The sequence below is a fragment of the Pantherophis guttatus genome, chromosome 4 (assembly GCF_059756535.1).
Source record: "Pantherophis guttatus breed Tessera chromosome 4, ASM5975653v1, whole genome shotgun sequence".
Taxonomy (NCBI): Eukaryota; Metazoa; Chordata; class Lepidosauria; order Squamata; family Colubridae; genus Pantherophis; species Pantherophis guttatus.
In genome coordinates this window covers 33,203,605-33,224,823 of record NC_142066.1, presented here as the reverse complement: position 1 = coordinate 33,224,823, position 21,219 = coordinate 33,203,605, and the positions used below count along the sequence as shown (strand labels likewise).

The 21,219-nt window shown below is 37.2% G+C and overlaps 1 protein-coding gene across 1 annotated transcript; it reads left to right on the top strand.

Annotated features, from left to right (window-relative positions):
- The first annotated feature begins 1,650 nt into the window (after nucleotides 1-1,650).
- On the top strand, nucleotides 1,651-20,200 carry LOC148113959 (mast cell tryptase-like). Its single transcript, XM_087891919.1, has 6 exons — nucleotides 1,651-1,804; nucleotides 4,451-4,471; nucleotides 13,326-13,488; nucleotides 15,023-15,297; nucleotides 15,635-15,786; nucleotides 18,520-20,200. The coding sequence occupies exons 1-6, from the start codon at nucleotides 1,747-1,749 to the stop codon at nucleotides 18,796-18,798; spliced, it is 948 nt and encodes a 315-aa protein (XP_087748045.1). The 5' UTR covers nucleotides 1,651-1,746; the 3' UTR covers nucleotides 18,799-20,200.
- The last annotated feature ends 1,019 nt before the right edge of the window (nucleotides 20,201-21,219 follow it).

Below are 21,219 nucleotides of genomic sequence, written 5' to 3'. Positions count from 1 at the left end.
TACTCAAAAGGAGGAAATATAGACTAACATGTCACATAATGAAAAAGGAGGAAATATAGACTAACATGTCACATAAACTGTTGGTTGCTCACAATAAAATATTAATAGTGGCTGTGAGTGATGTTTACCCATCTTTTATAGAAGTGCTATTTTTATATGGTAAAACATCTGAGCAGAGTCATCAAATGGATTTTCCCCAACAAAATAAGCTTTTTACACTTTTATTCAGGTGTGATATTTTACTGGTAGCTGGCCAGCTTCTAAAGAAGCAATACTGAATTAATCTTAAATGATGGGGTTTTCATTTAGTAGCTTCAAAAACTCTAGCACGAAATTACCAAAATACAAAAATCTGAAAAAGCAGAAGAAAGTAGCAATACCATTTTTAAAAGAAAAAGAAAAAAAAGAGGTTGTTACAGTGGTCATTTTGTTATTGTTAAGTTCCAGACAGTTTCCTATGAAGAATATATTGGTCAAGTTAAGATTTTTGACAAGATCCTATGGGACACGTATATAAAAATAAATTATATAGAAGTTCCTAGTTTCTTCTAAAGAAAATAAAAACCCTAACAGTGCTGCCTTAGAAGCTCCTACTTCTTCAGGAACTAAGAAACATGTAATGACCTCTTTCAAAGTTATTTCCATTTCTGTTCCCAGCCCACTTTCTGATCCTACCTGTGCTGATTTTTAGGTAGTGTGTTCCTCTAAGCAGAAGTGTTTGGTTTATTTTCTTTTTGTTCTTTATAAATCATTCATGAATATTGATGGTTCTTTACCTTGACATCCTTTCAAATTTGTTTAACTTAAACAAATTAAATTTACAAATTAAACAAATTAAAATCACACAAGCATTACTTGAAGTTTGACTTTGTAATTAGACAAGGGAGAAAATCTGGATTTGGGATGCTTCTGAGGATTCAGTAATAGGATTCAGGGATACAGAACATTTGGGATGTATCCCCAAATTCAGGAAGAAGGTAATTATTTTTGATTTTTGGTAAGCAATTTTGCAGTAAGGGCAACAGAAGACAGTGGAACTGTTCCATCATCTGCTGTATATGATTTCAGCTCTGGTTTGAAAATAGGATCTGCTAAAATGTCATTTAGACACGACATAGCTAATGGCAAGAGTAGAGGGAGAGTATCCTTAAGTATTAGAGAGTCACCAGGTTGCCAAGGTCCACACTAGAAAAGCATTTTCAATTAGCATCAAGTGACTGTGACTTTTGAAACTCTTCTTTTTCATCCGTTCCAAAAACATTCAGGTTTAATGATTCAACTGAGGTGATCTGCTGGCAAAATCTTTTTAACTGAAGCCTCCCTTTGTGTGCCTTGTGCTGCATAACAAAACAGAGCTATCCCAATTGAAGAACTTTCTCTATTCTTCGTGTTAGATCTGTGAAATATTTTCTGCTATTGTGAAAATAGGGAGCTCTGCCTGAATGGCTGATGGTAGTACAAAGATTGGGGCAGTTGGGAGGAGATAAGGAAGATCACAAAAGAGGGTGGGCAAGGATATTGATTTAGGGATTTCTAAAGCCGAGAGACTTCTGGGAATGATAACTTCTTGGTTGCATTCTCCAATTCAGGAAGGAGAAAATGCCCTATGCTCCACCCTTTTGCCGTTGGTATTAAAGTTTATGACACAGATGCCAAGATTGGAGTCAAGCTGTTTTATTTGAAACTGCCTGGAGCACAACTACTCAGGCAACACATTAGAAGAAAAGAGGCAAAGAAGTGGCAGCCATGGGCTTTCCATCGATCTTGCTGGGACTCGGTCTACTGTATCTGTCTTCAGCACAAGGTGAATGAGGGGAAGAGTTGGTTGTTCAATGTTTAATCTCTCTTCTTCCAAATTCTTCTGGTATGTCTTCTTCATAGCTCCCATGATAGTTGGAAATCAATTCTGCAAGCTGGATGTCTTTGAGATCTTTACAAATGGTGTTATAAACTTTGATGACCAAAGAAATATCTTATTATTTTAATCTTAACTTTAGGACCACTCTTTGTCTGCAGCTTTCAAGATTGTTAAATATATATTCTCTTCATCTTGCAAGTGTTTAGGTTCTTGGGAAGGGCTCTCATCTTTTTGGATTGCATGTTCTCCACTGCTTCCTTCTGCATTCTCTGAAAAGAAAATGTACTTTCCATCAGGTCAATAACATGAAGACGTGAGATTGAAATGCATAGAAACATGGGCAAGCAATCTATAACAGAATAAGAGAGTTTGAAGGGAGCTTGGAAGTTTTCTAATCCAATATCCTGCTCAGGCAGGAAAACTTATATCATTTCAGACAAATGGTTGTCCAATCTCTTCTTAAAAACCTCAACTTCTTAACAATCATATTGATTTTATACATTCTATACATTATCATAATCATTCTTTCCATTTTCAAATTCACCCCTATTTTTATTATCCATTATTTCTAGTCTCTAGCCACTTATACCATTTATTCCAGATTATATAATATTCTGTATCTTCCTTTTCTTTGAGCTCTTTTGTTAATTTGTCCATCTCAGCACATTTTAGGATTTTTTTTTTCAATGATTTTTTTTTCAAAATCAATATAATTGTTAAAAACTATAATGTAATTAAAAGAGAAAGGGACAAGAAGAAAATGAAATAGTAAAAAGGGAATCGGGGAGAATGTAAATATTAGAAGATGACCATCACAAAATAGCTGTAAAAAGAGTGTGTGTGTGTGTGTGTGTGTGTGTGTATGTTTGATGTTTGTCATATTGTGTTATAATAAAAATATTTTTTTTAAAAAAAAACCTCAACTTCTGGAGGCAAGTCATTCCGCTGATTAATTGTTCTAACTTTCAGGAAATTTCTCCTGCCTTCAGGTGCTTTAGAGAATAGGTCAACTCCTATATCTTCAGTTTGACTGTCTTTAAAACCGCTCAGGACACATAACTGCAAAGTATTATAAATAGGTATTAAAGAAGATTACTTTCTGTATTGTTTTTTAGAACTCCTAGAGAACAAGGGTTAGGGTTAGGGGGCTCTGAGGTAAGCCAGTACGGGGCACGTGGGGCAGCTCCATCCCCTGCCTTGTGGCAGCAGCACTGGTGCACCACATGGCTTCCTGCCCCGCCACGAGCAAGTAGAAGAAGTGAGCCTCCCATACATGGAAAAAAAATAAGACACCCCCAAAAAATAAGCCCTAGTGCTTATTTTGAGGCCCAAAGGAAAATAAGGCCAGGTCTTATTTTCAGGGAAACGTGTGTGTGGATGTATGTATGAGTGTGTGTGTGTGTGTAATTTTTATAAATTAATATTTGTGTGTGTATGTAAAAAACATGTGTGTGTGTGTGTGTGTACATATATATATATATATATATATATATAAATTTATTGATTTATTAATTTCAAAATAGAATTTAATAAATAAGTATCTGAGGGATGAGTGTGTCTGAACAATTAACAATAAACTAAAAAAAATTTAAAAATCAAACTATATCTCATTCTTCTTCAACTAAAGGATATTGTTATGTTTAATAATTTTTGGCTAGGAGCCTCCCAAGCTACGAGTTGAGGGATGAGTGTCTCAGAAACTCACAGTTTTATCATTCTTTCGGAAGCAGTTTCATACTGCTGCGCCCTTTGGTACATTTGTGTGATATCGCAATGCATATACAAAAGGGGAAGGGCTTGTGTTACAAGACCACAGTGCTGCTTTGATCATTCTGCCCTCCCCTCCCCTACAGGGCCCTCCTCTTGTCACTGAACACAGGCCTTGTCTAGTCTCTGAGAAGGAATAATTTATTGGAGGCATTCTCTCCATCTACCACATTGTTTCTTTCATGGTGCAAAATGGAAAAAGGGTCACTTGGAGTCCTCTTTCCCTCACAGTCCTACATCTATTGCAGTAAAAGAGTTAAATCTAGAATAATCAAGGCCATTCCTTACGGGACTGTTTATGTTAATTATCCACAGCATTGGTCTGGGTGACTTTGAGAAAGTTCTGTGCCGTTTATATAAATATATAGTTTGTTTCTCTGTGTGCTTTAGCCTGCCCTCTGTCCCATTTCCCTAGTTAACTATTTTATTTTACTTTTGCTGATGTTTCAATAAACATTAAGCTATATTTTTGCTGGTCGATCTGAATGGCAGGTGTGCTTCCTAGTATAAAGAGGCAGGGAGCAAGTGAGACAATGCTGGGTGCAAACTGAACTGGAAATTATTCACAGTAATTTTCCAACATGTGGAAGTCCATATTTTGCCATCTAACAAAATGTGAAATGCTATAAAGGCAAATCATCCAGAGTCTCCAGGTCTGACCTATTGGCGATCTGCAATAACTTGTCAGTGTATCAGTTTTACAATACCCCAGAACTGACTGTAACCAGAATCTCTTATGATATTTCATCCTTTTTTTAAATCCCTGGGGGTTTTTTAAATCTTATTTGGAAAATTAAAGTTACTTGTCTTTTCTTTTTCCAACAGGTGCTGCTGACCTGGAAGTAGGTAGGAATTTCTATGTTCCCTAGAAACTTTCTGCACAAATTGGCACTGAATGGTGAAAAGGAAACCCACTTGCCTTTTCCAAAATCTTAAATATGTTGTTATGTTGCTTCCAGCACAATATAATCTTCAGAACCATTTCTGCAACTCCAGTTGCATTTTGTCACTTTCTTATTGTTAAAGAGTTAGACAAAGAAATGTTATAAATAACATACAATATGAAATAACGAGTAGGCTAATTTGGTGGCTCAACAAGATACTGTGAAGCGGGTGTGGTAACATCTGCATTTTCTACATCATATGAGAAGAGCACATCTTCCTTCCCCTGTCCTTATCACTTTCTACAGAGGGACTCTTGAAAGCATCCTCTCATATTGTATTAGTATTTGATTTGGAAATATTACTGTTTTGGACAGGAAGGTGATGCAGAGAGTGGTAAGGACAGCAGAAAAGATTATTGGAAGTTCCATACCTTCTATCCAGGCCATGGCATATAAGCGCTATCCAGGACAGAGTGTGTGTGTGTGTGTGTGTGTGTGTGTCCTTTTGAGAGTGGGCATCAGAATTTCATTTTTAATATGTACATAGAAAAAATGGCAACAAAGGTTATCGTATAATGTCTTATAATGCTTTGTTCCTTGACAAGTAATTCATTATTTGACCATGGTTGAGTTATGCTCTTCCATGTTAAAAAAGAAACCAGGCTTTTCCTTGGAACAGGATCAAAACCGTGCGCTCCCACAGAGAGGGCCTCCTCGGGGTGCCATCAGCCAAACAGTGCAGGCTGGTGACCCCCAGGGGGAAGGCCTTCTCTGTGGGGGCACCTACCCTCTGGAATCAATTGCCCCCAGAGATAAGGAGAATCCAAGACCTCAGTGCCTTCCGCCGTGCCCTTAAAACCTTCCTTTTCCAGCAAGCCGGGCTGGCCTAATTTTTTAAGTGTTTTTAAGTGTTGTGTTTATCGTTTTTAATTAATGGGGCCAAATTTTTATATATATATATATATATATATATATATATATATATATATATATATATATATATATTTAATTGTATTTTAATATTTGTACTTGATGTTTTTACTTGGCTGTTCACTGCCCTGAGTCCTCAGGGAGAAGGGCGGTATACAAATTCAAAATAATAATAATAATAATAAATCGACCTATGAATGAAGCCTATTGCTGAACTAAATACAGGAGTGGATCACATACTGAGTTGACAAGTTATATAGATATGCATGTTAAATATTAACTTGTTTCTCAAGAGACACAAAATCATTGGAAACTTTCTTCTGAAAATCATATACAAATTCATTCCAAAAGGGAGAGTTTGTTTCTTGCAGGGTTTCCATTGTTGAGCTTCAAAGGTATGGGGGAAAGTCCCCTTTTGTTCTTATTATAATCCAAAATCTAAAACAACAGAACAGAACAGAACAGAACAGAACAGAACAGAACAGAACAGAACAGAACAGAATAGAATTCTTTATTGGACACACAAAGTTTTTTTCTTGGTCCATATGCTCTCAGTGTACATAAAAGAAAATATACATTTGTCAAGAATCATAAGGTACAACATTTAATGATAGTCATAGGGTACAAATAAGTAATCGAATCATATTAGGAAACAGTCAATATAAATCGTAAGGATACCAGCAACAAGTTTACAGTCATAGAGTCATAAGTGGGAGGAGATGGGTGATAGGAACAATGAGAAGATTAATAGTAATGCAACCTTAGTGAATAGTTTGATAGCGTTGAGGGAATTATTTGTTTAGCAAAGTGATGGTGTTTGAGGAAAAAATGTTCTTGTGTCTAGTTGTTCTGATGTGCAGTGCTCTATAGTGTCGTTTTGAGGGTAGCAGTTGAAACAGTTTATGTTCAGGATGTGACAGGTCTGTAAATATTTTCATAGTCTTTTAGTCTTTTTGACTTGTGTAGTAATTGTTTTTTCTGCAGTTCTAATTATCCTCTGAAGTCTGTGTCTGTCTTGTTGGGTTGCAGAACCGAACCAGACAGTTACAGAGGTGCAGATGACAGACTCAATAATTCCTCTCTAGAATTGTATCAGCAGCTCCTTGGGCAGTTTGTGCTTTCTGAGTTGGCACAGAAACAACATTCTTTGGTATGCTTTTTTATTATTAAAAAGTTTTAAAGAATTTTACAAATGTTTTCCCATCCCACCTCCCCCCTCCCTCCCCAACCCTCCCCCCCCCGACTTCCCAGAGCAAAATATAGGCTATAGCATTTAACAATCATATACTAACATATGCTAACTATCTATAGACTCCTATCTCCCTCTTGTACTTTTAACTCCCCTTTTACATGACTAAATTTAAATATTTTCTAAAGTCTCTTTATTCATTCATAAAATATTTGAAACTTTTTAATCCCATATTTGTTTTGAATATAGTCAATTCATCTTCTCCATTCCAAAATATATCTTTCATTTGAATGGTCCTTCAAATACGCTGAAACTTTGGCCATCTCTGCTAAATTCATTACTTTTACTGTACATTCTTCAATAGTAGGCAAATCTTCCTTCTTCCAATACTGCGCCACCAAAAGTCTTGCTGCGGTTATTAAATTTAAATCAAATTAGTCTCTATAACTGTACAATCTGTAATTATACCCAGCAAAAAACAGCTGTGGAGTAAACTTTATCTTCTTTTTAAGAATATTTTGCGTAATCCACCATATTTTTATCCAAAATGCTTTGATTTTTTTACATGTCCACCATATATGATAATACCTGGCATCATCACCCTCACATCTCCAACACTTGGATTGCAAGCTTGGATACATACAACCTAACTTTTTAGGATCTAGATGCCATCTATAAAACATTTTGTAAAAATTTTCTCTCAAGTTTTGGGCTTGTGTAAATTTTACATTTCTAACCCATATTTTCTCCCATGTTTCCATTATTATTGGCTCCTCAATATTTTGTGCCCATTTTATCATACAATCTTTAATTAACTCCGTTTCTGAATCTATTTCTATCAATGTGTTATACAACCTTTTTATATGCATTTGGCTCTGATCTCGAATTTGTTTTACCAAGTTTTCCTCATTTTGCATGATGCCAATTTTCTGATCCTCTTTCCATCTAGCTTGTAGCTGTCCATACTGAAACCAAGTTTGAATTATCCTTTCTTCTTTTAATACATTCAAAGACTTTAACTGTAATGTACCTCTTTCCATATTAAGAAGCTCTTTATATGTAATCACATCTTGTTTTTGTTCTGCACTTAGGTTCTCTATGGCGTGTCTGGGTACTGCCCATATAGGTATCTTATCATTTAATTTGTATTGACATTTTTTCCAGATACGCAATAAAGCATTCCTTAATATATGGCTTTTAAAAATCTTATCCACCTTCTTATCATATAATAAGTAGGCATGCCATCAATATATCAAATCATATCCCTCAATATTCAATATTCTTCTTTCTGTTAAGTTAATCCAGTCACTGATTGCTGATAAGGCTGCTGCTTCATAATATAGTCTTAAATTGGACATTTTAAGACCTCCTCTTTCACGTATATCTTGCATTATTTTTAATTTTATTCTCGGTCTTTTCCGTGCCCAAACAAAGTTATTAATACCCTTTTGCCATTCCCTCAAATTTGCATCTTTTTTAAGTATAGGTATCATTTGAAAAAGAAATAAAAATTTAGGCAAAACATTCATTTTTACTGCTGCTATTCTTCCCAACCAAGACAATTGTAGTTTTTTTCCAATTGTCCATCTCTTTCTGAATTTTTGTCATAACAGTTCATAATTATACTTATATAATTTTACATTTGAAATTGTAATATAAATCCCTAGATATTTGACCTTTTTTATTATTTCAAATCCTGTTACTCTTTCTAATTCATCTTTTTGATTTATAGTCATATTTTTAGTTATTATCTTTGTTTTCCCCGTATTTATTTTAAATCCAGATACTTGTCCATATTGATTAATTATATCCATTAAGCCTATAGTTGATTGCACTGGTTGGGTTAAAGTAACAACCAAGTCATCTGCAAATGCTCTTAGTCTATAATCATAATGCCTAATTTTAATTCCCTTTATTTTGTCTGACTCGTATTTTGTTCAATAAAAGTTCCAAAGTCAAAATAAACAATAATGGAGACAGGGGACACCCTTGTCTTTTTCCCTTTTCAATATTAAAGGTTTCTGTTAGGCTACCATTAATTATTATTTGTGCTGTTTTTTTCTGGTATATTGCCTTAATGGATTGTGTAAAATACTCTCCAAACTGCATCTTTTGTACTATTTTCAGTAAAAAATGCCAATTCAATTGATCAAATGCTTTCTCCGCATCCAAAAATATAAGCACTGCAGGGACTTGGTTATTCTTCCCCAAATACTCTAATATATTAACAATTTGCCTTACATTGCTTTTCATTTGTCTCCCATTTATAAAACTTGATTGATCGTTGTGAATCATTTGTTGCATGACTGACATTAACCTATTTGCTAATATTTTAGCAAAAATCTTGTAGTCTGTGTTAAGTAACGATATAGGCGTATAATTTTTTGGCTGACTATGATCTTGATCCTCTTTCGGGATCAAAGAAATAAAGGCTGTTCTCCAAGATGGGGGCACTTCTCCTCCGGATTGTATTTTACTAAATAGTTCCCTAAGTGGTTCCACCATTTCTAACTGCAAATTTTTGTAATAAACAGCTGTCAAACCATCTGTTCCAGGAGCCTTACCAACTTTTAACTGTTTGATTACCAAGAGAATTTCCTCAGAGGTTATCAGTTGATTCAATCTTTCACTTTGTTCATCTGTAATTGCAGGAATATTCTCCCTCTGTAAATATCTATCTATGTCTATATCTTGGATTTTATCGCTAGCATACAACCTCGTATAAAATTCTAAAAATGCTTTTTTAATCATATTATGTTGATATACCTCTTAACCTTTGTATTCTATTTTCTCTATAGTGCGTAACTTTTGTTTTTTCCTTAACAAATATGCCAACCACCTACCTGGTTTGTTCGCATTACAAAAGGTATTATGTTTAGCATATTGCAAATTAGTTGCAACCTGATCTGCCATCAACATATTAAACTGCCCTCGCAATAGTGTAATTGCTTCTTTTGTTTTCTTATCCGCTAGATTCAATATTAGCATCTGCTCTTTCTTTTTTATTTCCTCTTATAACTCTGTCCATTTTAATCCCTGTCTACGTCTGTGTGTATTGTTCAAATGTATTAAAATACCTGTCATATATGCTTTGCTTGCATCCCAAACCATTTTCATGGGTGTACCCTTATATATATATACATAACAAAAGAAAATTTCATTAATTTTTTACATTCTTTCACATTTTCCTCATATCTGAATAAATTTTCATTTAACCTCCAAGACCTCCTAAGACCCAATTGGACTGCTGGTAGTCGACGTAGCATCTTAAATACTGTTCTATCATAGCGTTCAGTCTTTCTGCCCCCCCATTGGTGCTCGGGTGAAATGCTGAGCTGAGCCCTTGGGATGAACCTATAAATCTAATGTTCTAATTCCATCCAGACTGGATTATGGTCAGTTAAAGTTCTTGAACATATCTTCATCTTCTTCACCCTAGAAAAAAAATCATTAGTAATTAATATAAAGTCAATTCTAGAAAAAGATTGGTGCCTGTCAGAGAAAAACGTAAAATCTTGTTCTCCAACATTCCATTCTCGCCAAATATATCTCAGTTCCATATCATCCATCATATCAAAAAAAATTTGGGCAATTTAGCACGCGTTTGGATATTTTTCAAGAGTCCTTTTTTGTCTTTCTGGGTATCCAATATTCCATTCCAATCACCCAATAATATACATGATTTGTAATCCCATTGTATTAATTTAGTATGCAAAAGCTTATAAAATTTTTCTTGTTGTTGGTTAGGTGCATATACTCCAATTAAAAGTATTTTCTTCCCTTCTATTAACAATTCAATTGCTATATATCTTCCTTGAACATCTGCTTCAATTAATTTAGCCATTAAGTCTTTCTTTAAGTATATAACTATACCATTTTTCTTGTCTGGAGCGGATGCAACAAAATGTGTTCCCAATCTTGCATTTATTAAATATTTTTGATCTTTGCTTCTAATATGAGTCTCTTGTAAACAGATTACATCATTTTTAAACTGAATGAAATGAAAAATGAAAAATGAAATATTTTTCTCCTCTTTTGTGGTTAATTTAGGCCATTAACATTCCACTGAGTTTGCTGTATCTTAAATTCCTCTTCTTTACGTTTGGTTGCCATTCGAGTCTGTCTTTGATCCTTTGGTTCTTCTACTTTTTCAAATAATTCCAGAGCTTGAACGGTACCCAAAAGTTGCAATAAATCTTCTTGAATAATCGAGGCCCCTCCTTGAGCTTGTGCCTGAAGCCCTTCTTTCTCCCCCTTTCTTGCCACCTCTGCTTCTTTTCTTTTTCTAATTTCTGGAGATGTTGGGCACCCAGCCTTTAGCACATTGATATAGAAATCTCTTGCCTTCCAAACTGTATTGAGACGATATCTTTCTCCTGAGTAGTTCACCACTAATCCAGCTGGAGCCTCCCATCTGTTCTTTATCTGGCGATTTCTGAGTTCTTCGACCAAGAAGGCATAATCCTTTCTAGTTCTCAACATTTTGGGGGGGATTTCTCCTGTCCCACCACCTGAAGTTTGTTTTTATAAGAAGCCTGTAAAATTTCATTTCGTGTCCTCCGGGTGGTAAAGTAGATTACAATATCTCTTGGTAATTGTCTCTGGCAAGCCATGAATTGACACGGTAAATTTTTTCTGTTTGCCATCCTATCTCTACCTTTGAATCTCCAATTAGCGGTGCGAAGACTTCTGCAAAAATCTCTTTCAAGTTCTCTTGATTGTTTTCTCTCAGACCTCTTACCCTCAGGGCAAACTCCATCTCTCTGTATTGTATCATTGTAATTTCTGCATCTGCCTTTTCCATCTTGGCTTGAGCCTCACCCATTTTATTCTCCAAACTCACATTGGACTGATTGATTTCTTCCACCATTTCCTCCAGCGATTCGATATGGCCTGCCAGACCCTTAAGCGCCAAAACAATGTCTTCTCTTATTTCTTTATTTAGAATTTGAATTACCTCCTTAATTTCAGCCATCTCCTCAGAGACATTTTTAATTTTCTCATTGAGAACAGATGTGATTTTTCCTTCTAAAACAGAGGCTTGCGCCTTTAAAGTCTTCTGAAGGGCTTCAAGTGTCAATGTTTGTGAATCTGCTGGGGCTGGCAAAGAATGCATTTTAGATGGTAAAGCTGGTGATCCCCCAGCACTTTTAGGCACACCAGTTTTTATTTGCTTTGAAGCCATTTTCTAAATTTCAAATTGCACTTTTTCCACAGCCAAATCAAAAAGTCAATAAGTCCAATTAGTTGTAAATATTATACTTTGTAAAGAATCAGTACTATATTCTTTAGTCTTTAAGTCTTAATTCTTCTGAAGTAAAGTCCATTAATTTTGAACAGGGCTGCCAGCGCTAACAAACACTTTCCTCTTAACTTTCACTTTCACACCCCTTTCCCTTTTTCTTTTCTCCCTCTTAATGATCTCAGAAGGAAGTAATGCTCAATCAGAGTTAAAGTTTAGTACTTGCAGTTATAATCACTCCTGCCTTTGCTCTGCCTACTTTTGAATCAATGTTTTTAAGAAATTTTTGCAGGGGTGGTCGTGGTGTCTTGTTCTGCTTAAAGCAGAAGCGTCCCAGATCCGGAGCTCTGTCAGGCTTCTAGGGAGCTCTCACCCTTCGAGCCCCAGAATTGTTCCTGGGGGTCTTGGGGAGCTCTACCTTTCCCCGGCTGCTCACCTTCCTCCTCTTTTCCCAAGGGGAAAGTATCCAAACCACTAGACAGATGATTTGCGCTGTCCTAGCGGTTTTAATGCGATCCAGGGCTGGCGCCCCCAAAGGAACATCTTCCATCGCCTGCGGTGCCACCGGAAGCCCCCTTTGTTATGCTTTTTTGATGACATTTTGATATTAGGTGTCCATTTTAGATTTTGAGATATGATAGACCCTAGAAACGTGAAGGTTTCTACTGTTGATACTGTGTTGTCTACTATTGTAAGAGGTGGAAGTTTGGAAGGGTTTCTCCTAAACTCTACCACCATTTCTATGGTTTTGAGTGTGTTCAGTTCCAGATTGTTCTGGTCGTACCACGAAGCTAGTTGTTCAACCTCTTGTCTGTATGTGGATTCATCATTGAATTTAGTGCACCCTGTTATTAACACAGCTGCCTGCAATTTCTGCTGGTTCGAATCTCTCCAAGGCTCAAGGTTGACTCAGCCTTCCATCCTTTCTAAGGTAGGTGAAATGAGGACCCAGTTTGTGGGGGCAATAAGCTGACTTTGTATAAAATATACAAAAGAATGAAGGCTATTGCTTAACACATTGTAAGCCGCCCTGAGTCTCTGGAGAAGGACGGCATATAAATCAAATTTTAAAAAAATTGTCTCAAATGAGACTGATCACTGTTGTGTCATCTGCGAAATTCAGTAGTTTAATAGACTGATTGTTTGAGATGCAGTTATTGGTATATAGAGAGAAGAGAAGTGGAGAGAGCATAGAATTTTTGTTGTTGTTCCATTTCAAATCAGAGTTGACTCCAGATGACTGCCTGGATTAGTCCCTGTAATGTTCAGGCAATATTTTGAAAATGGTTGAGAGACAATGACTGGCCAAGGTGATCCAGTAGCTTCATGTCTAAAATACAACTAGAACTCATAGTCTCCCAGTTTCTAGCCTGGTGCCTTAACCATTACACCAAACTCCTCCTCCCTCTCATTCTTTTTCTCCCTCATCTCTTCTATTCTGCTCTTTCTTGGCAGGTTGTAAGAAGTCACTAATCTCTACAAGAATTGTTGGAGGCCAACCAGCTTCTGAGGGGTCATGGCCCTGGCAAGCGGGCCTTTCGGTATTCAACATAACTTTTTGTGGTGGCACTCTCATAGACAAGAAGTGGGTGCTGACGGCCGCTCACTGTGTCATCGAGTAAGTTCCTGGACTGTAAAATTAAGTGACAAAAATAGATAGCTGACTATTATTATGATGCTGTTCTTTTTAATAAACTAGAGTTTCCAGGAAACAGCATTATTATGGCTTGTTACATAGCCAGATATTTAGACTTGATTTGGCATTTTATCCACCTATCAAGTCTTTCCCAAGGACTAGGGAACATCTGGAATAGGCAGATGTTGTTTGATGGTGTTAAAGGTATTGTTGCAAGATGTAGAAGAAGTAAAGCTGCCTTTTTGCAATTGACTAATGGTGATTTTGTCAATGCCAGTGGTATTCAATTAACCCTCCAGATGCTTTGAAATTACACACAAGGTGGCTGTTAGTATTGATACTACCTTTGCTTTCTTTTGCCAGTCGTTCTGTTTCTATTCACAAGTCTTTGGTTTAGGGATTTAGGGATTTCCAGTTCTTTCTCTTCTATTCTGCTGCCTCCAGAAACTACCACATCCACTATACAGTCTTTTTTGTCTTTCAGAAATAGTCACAGAGGAGTCAAATGAAGAAAATGGCATTGCATCAGGGTCATTCTACTGCCAATTCTTTTGTGCTCACATCACAAATAAGGATACATATAAGTAGTCCTTGACTTAGGACCACAATTGACCCCAAAATTTATGTTGCTAAGTGAGAAATTTATTAAATGAATTTCCCCCATTTTAGGAGTTTTCTTGCCACATTTGTTAAGTTAGTAAAATGAATCTGGCTTCCCCATTGACTTTGCTTGTCAGAAAGTTGAAAAGGGATCACATGATCCCAGGACACTGCAACTGTCATAAATGTGAGTCAATTGTCAAGCATCCAAATGTAAATCACATGACCATAGGGATACTGCAACGGTCATAAATGTGAAAAATGGTCCTAAGTCATTTTTTTCTGTACCATTGTAACTTCGAATGGTCAGTAAAGAAACTGTTTATAAGTCAAGAACTACCTATGTACAAAAAGGACACAACTATGATTTTTCTTTTTGACCAAAACTTCAGATCCTACTTTAGTTAAATATTAATAAAAGATTGCATTACTCTGCAGAGTTTCAATGGAAGGTACTTTCCCATTTGCATATCACTCAATGTACACTATGGATACTGTATGTGGAAATCAAAGCTGGGTTTAGATTAAAGCCAAATAGGCACTGTCTTGTGGGTGCCAATGGCAATAGTTCCAAATCATTTTAAAAATGCAAATCTCCACATTGGGAAGAAGTGAGGCCATCAGTCAATGTGGCCTAGGGACATCATGTACTCCTGAACCAGCACTGATGAAAATAGTATACAAATGAATAAATATTTCTGCCAAACTCCAACAAGGCTGTTGGCATCTTTAAATGTGGCAGAGCTGGACATGAGGAAGCATGCTGAAATTAAATGCAGACAAAATCCGGTGCCTCAGGCAACAAGTTTCAGGATTTTTTTCAGCAAATGTTCAGCAAATGTTTAAATCCTGCAGTACTCTCAATAGGTCCGCATCCATAAATTGCTGTTGACATTTTTTTAATTGTCCCTTACAGGCTCTCTAAAGGCTATGACAAAATTCTTGTGGGGTTAGGTGACCACCAACTCATGAACCCTTCAAATAACTCAAAGAAATTTGCCATCCGACAGATTATTCCTCATCCTCGATATACAATTTCTGACAATATATATGACATCGCTTTGTTGGAGCTAAACGACACCGTGGAGTTCACCAAATACATCATGCCTATGTGTCTCCCAGAGTCTTCTGTGAAGTTCCCTGACAATACCAGCTGCTGGGTCACTGGATGGGGAACAACACAACCTAAGGGTGAGTGAGGAAAATGGGATGTATGTTTGATCTGACACTTTTTCATCCTTTCACATCTTTAAGGTATGAAATTTGGTATGTTTAAAAATTTGTTTATTTGCTTATTACACCAAAGTAACTTGAAGTTTCTTTAAGGACAAATGAGAGACAGTTTACTTCCCTAAAATCATCAATCTGGTTAGCGAGTCTGTCTTCTGGCAAATCACAAGAGAAATTAAATTTGTTCTTTAAAATGAAGTTGAGGAATATTGATGATTTGGCACAAAAATTACAGTCAACATAAACTCAGTTACTTGTTCTCTACATTTTATAATGCAACCCTTTCCTTTCTTTGCAGAGGAGCTGAAGCCCCCCCAAACCCTTCAAGAAGTGGAAGTGTCTATCATCAATAAATATCTATGCAAACTTGTCTACAACTTGATCAATACTGAAATATTTCCCAGTATGATCTGTGCAGGCAACTTAAATGGGGGCAAAGATTCCTGTCAGGTATGGTGCTCAAAAACTTTTTATTTATTTATTTTATTTATTAATTTATTTGTCAAGGACGTATTAGCTAATAGATATAAGCATAGATTGGATACATAAAATAAATACAAATAGAAAAAACATTAGGAAAGGGCAGTAGGCACCCTGGTGCTCTTATGCATGCCCCTTACAGACCTCTTAGGAATGTGGTGAGGTCAACAGTAGACAGTCTTAGGTTAAAATTTTGGGGGTTTTGGGATGAAACCACAGAGTCAGGTAGTGCATTCCAGGCATTGACCACTCTGCTGCTGAAGTCATATTTTCTGCAATCGAGTTTGGTGTGGTTTACCTTAAATTTGTATCTATTGTGTACTCGTGTATTGTGGTTGAAGCTGAAGTAGTCATAGACAAGTAGGACATTGTAGCAGATAATTTTATGAGCTATTCTTAGGTCATACCAAAGGTGGCGTAGTTCTAAGTTTTCTAAGCCCAGAATTTCAAGTCTGGTGGCATAAGGTATTTTGATGCGAGCAGAGGAATAAAGGACTCTTCTTATGAAATAATTCTGGACATGTTCAATTGTATTAATGTCCGAGATGCTAAGTCCATGACTTATGCTAAGTTAATTAAGTAACTTAATTAACTTAAGTTAATTAAGACATCTTAATTAATTAATTAAAACAATATGCTAAGTCCAGGAAACTTAGCTAAGTTTCTATGATAGAAGACAGTTAAATTGTAGGGATTGAATTTGTGTCATATAGTAAACTGGACCTAAATAGTACTAAATTATTAAGCTAAGAACCTGATGAGGTATAGGTTATTAACTCTTAATTTTAGTTTATTGTTCCATGTGTTGAACAATGAGTATTAATTAATTCATTCATTCATTAATCAATCAATTTAAGTTTGCTGTACCTGTCAATGTTGACATGGAAAATTTATGAACTTGCTCATAAAGGAAGCAGAGTTCTCCCAGAGCTTCCTGTTGTGGTTCGCCAGCAGACAGCAGGTTTGGACAGTGAGGAGGTTGGGGAGGAACATGGACCAGTCCTGGAATCTGGGGAAGGCTCAGACAAGGGCTCTGTGTCAGAGACAGAGTGGGGGCCAGGGCCATCTGGTAGACATGTGCTGCCTCCAGAGCCTCCAGAATCTGACATCAGTGAGGCAGAAGATCAGGAGGAACATGTTTCCAGTGCTGCCAGGAGACAAGAACGGTTAAGACAAAAGGGGCAACTCGGGAGTAAGGCTTGGAGATGATTGGCCCCTCCCATAAGACATAATAGAGGAGCAAACAGACGTGAGCCTTTGCAGGAAGCAATTTGTTCATTCTGGTTGGTTCAAACATTGAGAAGCTCTGTTTGACTCTGTGCTCCATTTGGCCTTGCAAAACTAATTGGCAATTAAGTCTCTGCAGCATTTCAAGGAAGTTAAAGGTGCGTGCTTATTGACATTACCTTGAAAGACTGTGGCAGACATCAGTCGGACTCTTCACAGAATGTTTGTGAATTATTACGGGCTGTGAATGACTGTAATTCACAGCTGTTTAAATAAAAGAGAGTTTTTTGGGACTAAGTGTGTTATTTAAGCTTTCTCAGGGAGCCTAGATCAGAACACTTCCTTCACTTGGGGAAGTATGCGTTCAGTGCTCTTCAAACTCCCAAGATAGGTCTGGACAATCATCCAATCATCAGCAAGAGGCCTTACATAGTGTCCAGAATAGCTCCTCAAGATACAATTCCTGAAATTGGATGGAAAGCTTCATGGGGATTTTCAATCAGTAAGGTGATTGCTGCTGAATTTTGCTGACTAAGACAAAAGACAGAGGAACTAAGCCTCTCAGAAATTTAATGAAACTGCTACACAAAACTTGAAAAAGTATTTAAAAATTAGGCCAAACATTTTCTGATTTACCATCTCCAGTAATTATCAAGAACATGGGGTAAAATAACATATCCAACTGCCCTGCATAAGATCAAAATTGCTCAGCCATGTGCTAAGAGATCAAACCTTTAAAATGCATTACTGACTCAACTTGTTGTTGTCCAAACATTTTGGACATGAATTCCTATTCCAATGAATATAAATCCCTAACAAGATTTAAAAGTCCAAAACTGTTGGAGGGATGTCCCATATCTGCTTCTTTTGACAAGTTCTGAAGAGGATTTAAGGAATAGTAATAAATTCATACAGCTTTCAATATGATGTGTAGCACTTTGGATTTCATTTTGGATATGATTTTCAGAGGACCTAGGACAGCCAGGTGATTCTGGGAAAAGATGTGACTGCTTTAAGATGGGTTAAATTTATACTCCTGAATGCCCCAAAGTTGGGAATTCAAACTGCTGCACAACCCTAGCTGTCATCCACCTAAGGAAAGGATAGTGTATGTATGTTGATTTAGAAGACAAAAGTAAACATGGAATTTAGAGCACTCATATTTTTATTGTGCTATTTATTAACAGTGTTAAATATGGTTAGCTTTTGAGGGCAGGAAGGTTGTGGGACTTAGTGTACTGTGCTAATCCAGACCCATTTTACTGAATTATCAATCAATATATTGCATTAACCCCAAAACTGTGATAAATATGTTTGGTGAACAGGCAATTACTGAAGATTCCCAGGCTAAAGTTGAGGCGTTTAGTTAAAGGAATAAATACTTTACTGCAAGGAAATTTGCATTTCAATTTCTCAATATTGGAATGAAGCAGCCTTACTATAAACATATGATAACATACATCTTTTTCTTTCCAGGGTGATTCTGGAGGACCTATGGTTTGCAAATGTGATGGAAATGAAAATTGGCTCTTGGCTGGGATTGTGAGCTTTGGGGCAAGCTGCGGCATAGCCGGTGTGCCTGGTGTCTACACTTCAGTAGCACACTATGCTGATTGGATCCAGCTGCACATACCCCACATAAAATTTTCAGACTGCACACATGAAAGTAATAGTGTAGGACAAAATATCCCTGCTTTTAGTGTAGGGCACAACACCATGCTTTTTCTGATATCTGTCAAATTGATCTTCTTCTGAGATACTTAGACGTTCCTCCTTCAGTTTACCTATGTCCCCAGGTAAAATCTTTTTTACACAAAATGCTGCTGGTGCAGCTCTCCATAGAAATCTATACATTCTCCAAACTGGAGGCAAATCAGCATTAAAGTTCTAATTAGTGTTAAATCAATAAAAATATGATTTAAGTCATGTGGCTTACCACAAGAATGAAGATAAGGCTGACCATTCTTCAGGCTTTGGCTGGGAATCATGATAAGAATTGCGTACTACCAAATCCAGAGGTAGCTTGAGAGGAGCTTTCCAAAATCTTCAAAGGCCTCCTGCCAGTGATAAACTGTCTTTTCCCTTTCCTCCTGGGATTACTGACAATGGTACTACTCTTCCTCCTCCTAATATCATATGGCATGTTGTTGCTCTTCCTTCCCCACAAAAGAGTTTCCACTCTTCCCCACCAAAATGTATTTCCAGCATCACTTAACCTGACAACAAAGACAACAACAATATTGGGCTGCCAGACAGACTTGGTTCAAGGAACATACTCTGTTTTCAAATAATCTCTGAGATCACTATGAAAAGACATGTATCTTTAAAACAGTGAAGATGCTGCAATGTCCACCTCAAGGGTGGAATTTTTTCTCCATGCTTTCTTTTCTTTGGCGCTCAGCTATGCACTCCGTTCTGATTTGAACCTTGTTTGGCAACACTGACCTACAGCTAACATTCCTATCAATATTAAAGACCCTGTAGTACAGTGGACTAAAGCACTGTTATTAACATCTGCTGCTTGCAATTACTGCAAGTTCAAATCTCACCAGGCTCAAGGTTGACTCAGCCTTCCATCCTTTCAAAGGTAGGTGAAATGAGGACCCAGATTGTGGGGGCAATAAGCTGACTTTGTATAAATATACAAAAGTATGAAGGCTATTGCTTAACGCATTGTAAGATGCCCTGAGTCTCATGTCCTGATTTTGGACATAATCTCAACATCTGATTGGCTGCAAAAGTGAGAACCTTTGAGGAACTGGGACACCAACCTGGCACTCATTGGAAGAAGATTTTTGAAGTCTCCAAAAGGGTGCTTCCTTGCCTTGAAGAGACCAAAGTGCAGAATTGTTCTACCCCTGAACTAAAATGAAAATCTCCAAGTCTTCTTTTATTAAGTGATTTTTTCAGGAAAGGAATGACTTTGCTATAGCTACTGCTGTCAGAAACCACTGGATTTAACTGGAATCAGTTTACTGTAAAATTTGTAATCTATAATTTTCTTTAATTATTGTACTTAATTCCCATCCCTTTCTTTCTCTCCTTTAACTTATTTTAATAGGTGATTTTGTTTGTTACTACTACTGGATAATTTTCTTTATATATTAGTTTATGCTGCTCCTGGAACAAAGTATGTCTATCATTGTAAAATTTTACTCTGGTGCAGGGGTGAAATCTAAAAATTTTTGCTACCAGTTCTGTGGGTGTGGCTTAATTAGTGGGTGGGGCTTGGTGGTAAGGTGACTGGGAGGGTGTGGCTTGTTGGTCAGGTGGGTGTGGCCAAGTCAATGTCACTTCTTTGCCTTTTTTAAACCTACAAAACACAACACAACACAACTGGCTCACCCACAATGTAAAAGCAACTGTGCTAGACCCAAAATTTTATTTATTTTATTTTATTTATTTAAATTTCTATACCGCCCTACTCCCGAAGGACTCAGGGCAGTGAACAGCCACAGGATAAAACACATAAATACAAAAATTTAAAATAGAATAAAACGAATTAAATAATTTGACTGAAATTTAAAATACCCCATAATTTAAAAACCAATTAAAATTTACATTTAAAAAGGGGAAAAGATTTAGGCCAGGCCATCTTGATGAAATAAAAAAGTCTTAAGCGCGTGACAGAAGGTGCAGAGATCCAGGATCCTCCGTATCTCTGGGGGGAGCTCGTTCCAGATCATAGGTGCCCCCACATAGAAGGCTCTCCCCCTAGGGGTCACCAGTCAACATTGTCTGGCGACGGCACCTGGAGGAGCCTCTCTCTATGGGAGCGTACTGGCCGGTGGGAGGCTATTGGTGGTATCAGGCGGTCCCGTAGATAACCAGGTCCTAAGCCATGGAGCGCTTTAAAGGTGATAACCAGAACCTTGAAGCGCACTCGGAAGACCACCGGGAGCCAGTGCAGCTCGCGCAGGAGAGGTGTTACATGGGAACTCCACGTCGCTCCCATAACCACCCGCGCAGCCGCACTCTGCGCCAGTTGGAGCCTCCGGGTGCTCCTCAAGGGGAGCCCCATGTAGAGAGCATTACAATAGTCCAGACGAGAGGTGACGAGGGCATGAATGACTGTGTGTAGAGAGTCCCGATCTAGAAATGGACGCAACTGGCAGATCAGGCAAACCTGATGAAAAATCCTCCCGGTCATGGCCGTCAAGTGCTCTTCTAAAGACA

Coding starts and splice junctions, on each gene's coding strand:
- LOC148113959 (XM_087891919.1), top strand. CDS start 1,747: ATGGGCTTTCCATCGATCTTGCTGGGACTCGGTCTACTGTATCTGTCT. Junction 4,472..13,325: donor TGCTGCTGACCTGGAAGTAG/GTAGGAATTTCT, acceptor CTTTCTTGGCAG/GTTGTAAGAAGTCACTAATC. Junction 13,489..15,022: donor GCCGCTCACTGTGTCATCGA/GTAAGTTCCTGG, acceptor TGTCCCTTACAG/GCTCTCTAAAGGCTATGACA.